At 45.4% G+C, this 9,352-nt stretch overlaps 1 protein-coding gene and 1 non-coding gene across 2 annotated transcripts; both read right to left on the bottom strand.

Moving 5' to 3' along the window:
• Positions 1-6,148: 6,148 nt before the first annotated feature.
• On the bottom strand, positions 6,149-6,927 carry LOC132360672 (nucleolar protein 56-like). The gene has a single exon (XM_059915754.1). It carries the CDS (start codon positions 6,677-6,679, stop codon positions 6,149-6,151), a length of 531 nt encoding a protein of 176 aa, XP_059771737.1. The 5' UTR covers positions 6,680-6,927.
• Positions 6,928-6,961: 34 nt separating this feature from the next.
• Positions 6,962-7,047, bottom strand: LOC132361460 (small nucleolar RNA SNORD86). The gene has a single exon (XR_009501748.1). It is a non-coding gene; the product is annotated as a small nucleolar RNA SNORD86 (small nucleolar RNA).
• Between the last annotated feature and the right edge of the window lie 2,305 nt (positions 7,048-9,352).

Raw genomic sequence — 9,352 nt, 5'->3', positions numbered from 1 at the left:
ATAGAACAAATAAGCAGTGCATTTTAATTATCTAAAGAAAACAGTAAGGGATTATTTTAAGCTAGGAGGGCTGCCATAACACCCTAAGTAAAGTCAATACATTGCTTAGTACAAGAATTAATTAGTGTTTAAATAATAGAAATGACTATCAATTACCAAACATTATCACACATTACTTGCTGTGCAAACAACTTTTTTTGCTATTATTAATAATTCCAGGTACTGGTTTTCTGTAATTATAAGCCACAATTTTCCTTTGGATGAATAGCCAAGCAGAGTTACAGTGCAAAGTCAAGTCCCTACTCAAACCAGTACTAGTCACCTGGTGCTGTCCCCTTCTGCTGACCCTTTCTTGCTTCTCAGTCTCCATTCTTTGCTGTCAGAGAAACCTAAGAGAATCAATCACTTAGTATTTGCTCGTTATGGTCAGAACTAGCTTTGATATTAAAATCAAACATCCAAGAAAACACCTAAGGTGACATTTTCTGTTTCTGAGCATGGCTTACTTGATGAAATCATTCCACCTGTGTGAGCAGGTTTTGCTGGGTTCCAGATGACAGGGGGCAACGTGACTGATTAGGAGGCCTGGGCCTGTAGTTTAGAAGATCAGAGTTCAGACCCCTACCCTTTAATAATCTCAATGCGGGATTTCAGACAAGTTATTTAAGCACCTTGAGATTTCATTCTCCCAGTTAGGAAAGGTAGACTGTGCTCCTAGCCATTTATTTCACAAGGGAATAAGTGAGGATGATAATAAGACATGTGATAGATGAAGAAAAACTTTGCTCTCCTTTGCTCATTTAAAATAAGTTGTCAGTTAACTCTCAGGCTGATTATGACTGGGTCAGCCCTCTATTCTGCATGAACAGGGCCCGAGGAACAAAGGTACAGGCCCTGGCTGTTCCTCACCCTCCTTGTCGCCTCTGAAATTCACAAAGTCAGGGCCTGCCCCATTAACAGAGCTGCACTAAGCTCCCGTGTGCAGGCACCATCTTCAAATGATCCATGGATTTTCTCATTGTATCCTCTCAGCAAGCTTATGAGGGAAGCCATTTTTGCCCCCTTTTTACAAATAAAGAAACAGAGACACAAAAAGGTTAAGGCCAGAGAGCTAGCAAATGACAGAGCCAGGATATCAAGTGGGAGGACTCTTCACGCACTGCTAAACCGTCAAAAGCACAGTTGTCACTCTTGGAGTGGGCTTCTGCCCCGCAACCTGCCTCCCTTCTTGTTTCAGGAGCCCCGGTCTAACCACTTAGAAGGCAATTATCTCGCATCAAAGGGCCTTCCAAGCAGAAGCCTCCGCTTCCTCCAGGAAGCTCTCCATAGTGCTCCCCCGCACCTGGGCCCACCCGTCCTGGCTCTCAGCTCAGTGACTAGGAGCTTCTGGAGAGCAGGGACAATTTATTGGTGAGCTCCTAGGCCCTTACCTAGGGTCTACCTCTAGTAGGAAAATGTTTATATAACAAATCTCTCTTTCTGTCTCATCCACACACCCAACACACTCACACAAGGACTGATGACTGTCAGTCACCTGAAGTCCCAGAAGGCCTCTCCAGAAGTCTGGGGTTATAATCTCTTCCCTCTGACCAAAGACCCTCTCTATACCTGCCCCAAACGTGGCTGCAGGGGGCGGAGGAGGAGAGAATGGCTGCCCCACTCGAATTCTTCTGGGTTTACCTCCAGCATGGTGGGGGGGTTTCTGGTACCTCCTAACTCATCCCCTTCTGCACCTTCCTCCCAAAACACTTGATATCTTTCTCCAGACCCTTCCTCCAGGGGGCTGGGTAGAGTCGGCAGCAGATGGAGTCCATGAGAGTGAGAGGACGCCTCTCTCTACTCAGTTCCACCCTTTCCCGCTGCCTGTGAGCCACCTGCACCCCGCTAACCACACCACCCTATCTTAAAAGGTGACTGCAATAAAACAGGAAATAAAAAGCAGAAAGCCCATATTCTTCGGCTGATCAGTCTTTGTAATAACTGCTACAAGGTGGAACAGAAATAAATTTATGAACTATCTGAGCTGCAATTTTTGGATTTCAAAGTAATCCAGTCTTGGGGAAATGTCAGTTTCAATTGAACAGGAAAACAAACTTCAAGTAGCTGGCATTCCCCAACCTGAGCAATCGCCGAGGCCGTAAATGTGGTAATTGCTCCTCTAGAGCTTACAAGTCCTGTGCTGGGCTGGGTGGCCGCGTGCGTTTGTGCTAGCATCCCATTCCTCTACAGACTCACGTCTCACGCCCTCTCCAGCGCCTCTCCTGGAACACCGTGGAAGGGGTATCGATATTTCAGCCAGCAGCTGGTCTACGGAACTCAGAACACAAGGGAAGAGAGCCGGCTGTGCTGTTGAAAGCAGGAGCCATCCTGGATCCCAGCAGAAGCCAGGCTGGATCCATAAGAGGCCTCCAGGGAACTCAGAAAATTCACCTGGGTCAATGGGAAATGAGTCAGAGGGGCTTGGCCGGCCCTGGCACTGACAGACGCTGCTTCTCACGGACTTATCAGGGTTGCCAGGGCCTGTGGGTGGAGTGGCCTGGATGACACAGTAATCTGCTGCAGGTAAGGCAAGGTTCTGCTCAAAGGCACCCACTCACCCAGAGGGACCGGGAAAAACAACGACTCAAAAGGCCCTGGATCGTGCTTTTGCTCGTTTTCTGAACATCTCAGTGAGTCTCAGCATCTGTTCTTGTGGTTAGGGCTTTATTGACTCATCTACTGTGGGACTGTCTGAAATTTCTTGGGCAAAAATCTCTTTCCTTTCTTTGTTTGTAAATTAGGTAAATCTTTATGGTTCCTTATAAACTCTTTGCCTCTTTCCACAACAGTTTTCTGCGCAATTGACCACACCCTCCTTTGTAGAGCCCTCTCATTCTTTGCTCCCAGGACACTACCCTCCCTGGATGTTTCTCCTTCTCTTGGCTGCTCTTCTCTGAGGACTCTTGTTCATTTGTCCTCGAATGCTGGCCTCTTCGAAGTTCTACCCTTCACATTCTTCTTGCTCTATACTCTCCCCCGAGGGTCCCTATCCAGACCCACGTATGTGTGCATTATGGCCCAGCTGAGACCTCACTCAAGTTCTAGACCCCATGTTTACTGGACCACTCCCCTTGGACATCTCACAGGTGCCTCACATTCAGTGTAACTAAGCACATCATCTTCCCCCTATATTCCCATCTCAGTGAATAGTTACCCAAGGAAGAACCACAGGAGACATTCTAAACTAATTCCTCTCTCTAAGCTACTGTGTCATGGCATTCTGTTTTCTAAGTCTCTTTTGAATCTCTCTGTTCTTCTCCATCTCCTCCCTCATCATCTTGGTTCCGGTGACCATAGCCTTCACCTGACAGCTACAATAGTCTCCTAATACATCACTCTGCTTCTAGTGTGACTCTCTCAGCAATAGTCACAATAATACTGCATACTGAAAACTTCAACATCTCATAAAAACAAAGACAGTTATTTCTCTCATGAGTTTGTGGGGCAGCTGGGCTGGCTGTGCTTCAGGCCGCAGCAGCTGGGTTGGCTCTGCTCCATTTGTCTCCCATCTTCCTCCTGGGCCCCATGGGCCTGGGCAAAGACAGAGGTACAAGAGGGCAAGTGGAAACACCCAAGGCTTCTTAATGCCTAGGCTTAGAAATGGCACATGGTTACTTCTACCACGTGCTACTGGTCAAAACAGATCATATGGCTTGGCCCAAAGTCAAGAGGTGGAGAAGCACACTCAGTTCACTGGGAGGCCATGGCAAGGGTGTGGATGCAGGAGGAAGTAAGCCCTGGGGCCAATAATGCAAACTACCACTGATCCTCTCTAATCCATTTTCCACCTGGTACCTGGATTTCTAACATGCAAATCTGATTATGTTACTCCCCATTGTCCTTGAGATAGAGTCTAAATTCATGATGTGACCCCAGCCTATCTCTCTTCTCACACCACCAATCACACTCTGCTCCTGCCATAGTGAATTATATTTATTTTCAAAATTTTCCTGAGTGCTCTTACCTCCAAGTCTTTGCACAGCTGGTTCCTCTGCCTGGAGCACTCCCTCATCCTCTTCTCAGCCCATAGCCTAGTCCGCATCCCATGCATCATCTGACTACTCCATTTGTCCTTCAGATCTCTTTAAATGTCACATCTTCCAAAACTCTCCCTAACGCCAAGATAGGGCTCTCCCTAGACACATTCCCTGGTCTCATGTACTTGTACCTGTAATAACACTTAACCATCCTAATTATAATCACCCGAGAAGAGGAACTATATCTTAGTCCTGGTGCTTAGCCACTGTGCCAGGGATATGGTAGGTACTCAATAAATAACTTTTTAATGGATGATTACTCCATGGGAATTTGTCCATGAATACAAAGTTTAATGCCCCTCTTTTAACATAAAATCAGATAAATTTAGAATAACTCTGTATATTTGAACAAAAATTGTTCTGATCCAGTTGATGAGAGGATTAGTCTGATAAATATCTCAGATCTGAGCATAAAGCTTGCCATATTTTGAATGGAGATCTATCTATTTATACATTAGCATGTTAAAAATACAACCACTGTGGAAAACAATATGGAGGTTCCTTAAAAAACTAAAAATAGAACTACCATATGACCCAGCAACCCCACTACTGGGCATATACCCTGAGAAAACCATAATTCAATAAGAGACATGTACCACAATTTTCACTGCAGCACTATTTACAATAGCCCGGACATGGAACCAACCTAAATGTCCATCGACAGATGAATGGATAAAGAAGATGTGGCACATATATACAATGGAATATTACTCAGCCATAAAAAGAAACGAAATTGAGTTATTTGTAGTGAGGTGGATGAACCTAGAGTCTGTCATACAGAGTGAAGTAAGTCAGAAAGAGAAAAACAAATACCATATGCTAACACATATATATGGAATCTGAAAAAAAATTGTACCGATGAACCATTCCTGCAGGGCAGGAATAAAGATGTAGACATAGAGAATGGACTTGAGGACATGGGGTGGGAGGGGGAAGCTGGGGCGAAGTGAGAGTAACATCGACATATATACACTACTGAATGTAAAATAGCTAGTGGGAAGCAGCAGCATAGCACAGGGAGATCAGCTCAGTGCTTTGTGATGACCTAGAGAGGTGGGATAAGGAGTATGGGAGGGAGGCTCAAGAGGGAGGGGATATGGGGACATATGTATGCATATGGCTGATTCACTTTGTTGTACAACAGAAACTAACACAGTATTGTGAAGCAGTTATACTCCAGTAAAGATCTATTTAAAAAAATAGATAACACTTAATGTTTATATGGCAGACACTGTTGATTGCCTACCCAATAGCCATTCCGCTTCTTCTCTTTTAGCAGAGCCCCAACTCTACTTGGAGTGTCAATGTTCACACACACACACACACACACACACACACACAGAGGACAACTTCTGATTGATCTATGCTAATCATAGAATCCCATTTCTCTTTGCCAGGGAATACCAGTACCCTGAGTGGCCAGTGAAGTCCTGGGAAATGTTTCCTGTCTGATAAAAGAGAGAGTAGCAAGAAGAGAAACAGTCCTCCTCCACATGCTTGCCCTTTGTGCTTGGGATGGCATTTTGGGAAGACATGATTCTTGGAATGTGGCAGCCATCTTACCACCATGAGGGGAGACATTACTGATCTACTAAGAAAGGCAGAGCAGAAAGATGGACAGACCCTAGGTACTTGCTGACCCTCAGTTGCTGCCCCCATGTTGGACCCACCTACCTCTAAGCTTTCTGTTACATGAAATAATTAAATGTCTTTGTTGCTTAAGCCACTGGTACGTGGTTATTCTGTTATTTGCAGCTGAAACAATTCCTGATAAAAATGGCTTTGAAATGTACCTCTGAGTACCCCAAATTTGTTGTTAACAAATATCAGAGACTTCACATTACTCCAATCTGGTATTTAACATAGCTTTCTCAGGGCCTGAAGTGTTTTCACAGGTGGCTTTTATTGACTGTGGTGGCTGACATGTTGGAGAATGGGATTCATTGCCATTAGGATTCTGCCACTCCTTTTGTTTTTGTTTTTGTTTTGTTTTGTTTTTATTTTTATTGGGCTATAGGGGATGGGTTGGGAAATACCTCTGTAAGTTATGCCCTACTAGGGAAATGTCCATTCTAATTTTCCTGGGACAGCTTTCGGAGCTTTTTCTTTTTCTTGGAGCTGCTGCTCTTGCTGGCAGCAGCCTCTTCAGGTCCTCTGCTGAGAGGCTCCTCCTTGGAAGAGAATTTCCTCTTTTTCTTGGGGACCCTCTTGTTTCCTGACTCTTCAGGGTCACTATCTGGTTCCACTTTGGGGAAAGATTTCTTCCTCTTGGGAAGACTTCCACTGCCAGCTGTCTCTTCAAGATCACTACTGACCAGCTCCTCCTTGGAAAAAGATTTCTTTTTTTTCGGTTTGGAGGAGACAGATGGGTCTTCCATTCCATTCTCCTGAGGAGCCTCCTGGGGCTTTTGCTTTTTCTTCTTTTTGGGTCTTTCACTTGTCTCCTCACATTCCTCCGGGGTACTACTGCTGTTTTCTGAAGACGCCAGGGCAATCGCAGCCAGCCTTTTCTTTTCCTTCTTCAAGCGTTTCTTCTCCTGTTTCTCCAGCTTCCTAGTAATCTCAGCAGCCGCTTCCTCTGCCTGAACCATTGCCTCCTTCATGACATCCAGATTCTTTCGTGGAATCTCTCCAGTCTCATAGAAGGACAGCCGCTCCTCAACTTGTTCTCGAAGCTTCTCCCCAAATACACTGGTAGGTACCTCAGAGAAGCAATCAATTCGTGAGGCAATACTGCATTTGTTTGCCAGGTATCGGGAGATGCGGCCTTTGTTCTTGGCAGCTGCTCGGCCAATGAAGGTAGAGTGGAAAATGAGTCCATATTTTGGGGTGTTACCCCTTGTCTTCAGGGCTCTGGAAAGTTGGTCCCTGTGCTGGGCCCAGGGAATCACTCAGACACCAGGACTGGCCATCACCCCCACAGCAGAGTCCTGTACAGGTCAGGGAGCCCTGGTCAACCATCACCGTGATCCTTTTGTTTTTTAATCAGTGTTCCAATCCTCAGTTCTTTCTTATTATATTCCCTGCCTCTTCAAAGGAACTGGCAGGGTGGAGCTACAAACTCTTTATCTGTTTCTTGAGACTGGGAATAATTTACCAGTATGGTAGGGAGAATCTTTCCAAAGATGTCCACCTTCTAATCCTCAGAACTTATGATGATTTTACTTTACGTGGTAAAAGTGACTTTACAGATGTGATTAATTTAAGGACCTGCAATAGGGAGATTATCCTGGGTTATATGGGTGGGTCCAATATGATCACAAGGGTCCTTAAAAGTAAAAGGGGGAAACGGAAGAAGAGCATGAGAAGGATAGGTGATCGTGGAAGAATGGGCCGAGAGATGCAATGTTGCTGGCTTTGAAGATGGAGGAAGGAGGCATGAACCCAGGGACGCAGACAGCCTCTAAAAAGGGGAAAAGTCAAGGAAAGGGATTCGCCCCTAGAGGTTCCAGAAAGAAATACAGCTCTGCCAACACTTTGCTTTTAGCTCGGTGAGACTCATTTTAGATGTCTGACCTCCAGACGTGTAAGGTAATAAATTTATATTTAATTTGGGGTACTTTGTTACAGTATCCATAGGAAATGAAAACAAATAGTTGACCTTACTGACTGCAAAAGCACCCCTGGTTCAGACAAGTGTCTGGGTGCTGCCTGCTTGAAGGAGCAAACTATAAATCATAAACTTGCCAAAGCCAGCGGGGCTTTGGAGTAGTCCTAGTTTGGGGAGTGTCAGGAGTACGTAGTTCTCCTCAGGGGAGAAGAAAACCCCCATGAGATGAAAGACGCAGCACAAGCCCACACTGGCTTGGAGTTCTAACTTCTTGTTTAACACTTTGGGAACAAGGACTTTGTATTCTGTTGACTTTTCATTGAGCTTCCCTCTCCCAACTCTCTTTTTCTTGTTAATGCTGGTGGCAGAGACCAGAGTGTATCACTTACACCCTGTGAGCAGTCCTGCTGTTAGTAAGACCCTCAGCCCAGGCTGCAGGGCGGAGAGTGTGCTCAGACTCTGGCCCGCTGGAAAGACGTAGCCCTTTCTTTTATCAACAGCAGCAAACAATTGGTCATTCATTCAGCAACCATGAATTAAGTGCCAATTCACTGCACGATGTGAGATGCTGGGGTTACCATGCTGTACAAAACAGATACGGCCCCATAGACTAACGGCAAACATTTATTTCTCACAGTTCTGGAGGCTGGAAGTCCAAGATCAGTGTGCTGGCGTGGTCAGGTTCTGGTGAGGACCCTCTTCCTGACCTGCATACAACTACCTTTTCTCTGTGTCCTTATGCAGCAGAGGGAAAGCCCTGGTCTCTTCATTCCTTATAGGGACACCAATTCCATCATGGTGTCCCTATTCCATCATGGATATAGGGCTCCATCCCCATGACCTCACCCAAAACTAATTACCTCCCAAAGATCCCACTTCCAAATGCCATCACATTGGGGATTCGGGCTTCAACATAAGAATTTGAGAGGGGACACAAACATTCAGTCCACAGTATCCCCCTAAGTTCCTCTGGGGAAGATAGATGTTAAACCAAAAGACAACAAGTAAATATATAGTGTCACTTATGATAAGTGTGGTAAAGGAGGCTACTAGGATACTAAAAAAGAGAATAAAAGAGGGAACTGATTTAGATCAGGGGGCCACGAGAGGTATTTCTTAGGAAATGATATATAAACCGAGACCCAAAAGATAAGTAGGAATTTATCAGGGAAGAGAGATCCAGGCTCAAAGAGCACCATGTGCAAAGGCTCTGAGGCAAGAAGGGAGGGGGCAAGCTGCTGTGGCAGTTGTATTGTATATAAAAGAGAGCGGGGCACAAGAGGAGCTGGTGCCTTTTAAATGCCTTTGATGGTTTCAGACTAAAGTTTTGGTTTCCTTTTGTCAAGCTTTCTGAGGCATTAACTATGAATGCTCATTTACCGAAGAAAAGACAGTATAGAACAAGTCTCAGGTCCCCAAGCTCCATGATGCCAACCAGCCTGCAACCTGTCTCTCTCTAGAGGATGCAGGGCGGGGCAGGGGTGAGGGGAGGCAGCACCGCTTCTCTCCTTTCCGTCCATCTTTCTTTCTGGCCCAGCTTCTTTGCCGTAACCTCTGGAGACTTTCAAAATTAGAATCATTACCTAAATAGGGAACCTGCAATGCAAATCAAATGAGAGGCTGCAGCAGGCTAATGAAGGCCAGTGACCTGGCGATCTAATGAAGATGAAGGGTTCTGTTACAGGTTAAGGACACCACTGCATCACCTGCTTGGAGCAGGAAGAGG

This window comes from Balaenoptera ricei, chromosome 2 (genome assembly GCF_028023285.1).
Source record: "Balaenoptera ricei isolate mBalRic1 chromosome 2, mBalRic1.hap2, whole genome shotgun sequence".
Classification (NCBI taxonomy): domain Eukaryota; kingdom Metazoa; phylum Chordata; class Mammalia; order Artiodactyla; family Balaenopteridae; genus Balaenoptera; species Balaenoptera ricei.
Note: the sequence above shows the minus strand (reverse complement) of the source record. Positions and strands in the feature narration are given on the sequence as shown.

Bases quoted from the DNA above. Each gene is read 5' to 3' on its own strand.
- LOC132360672 (XM_059915754.1), bottom strand. From the start codon at position 6,679: ATGAAGGAGGCAATGGTTCAGGCAGAGGAAGCGGCTGCTGAGATTACT.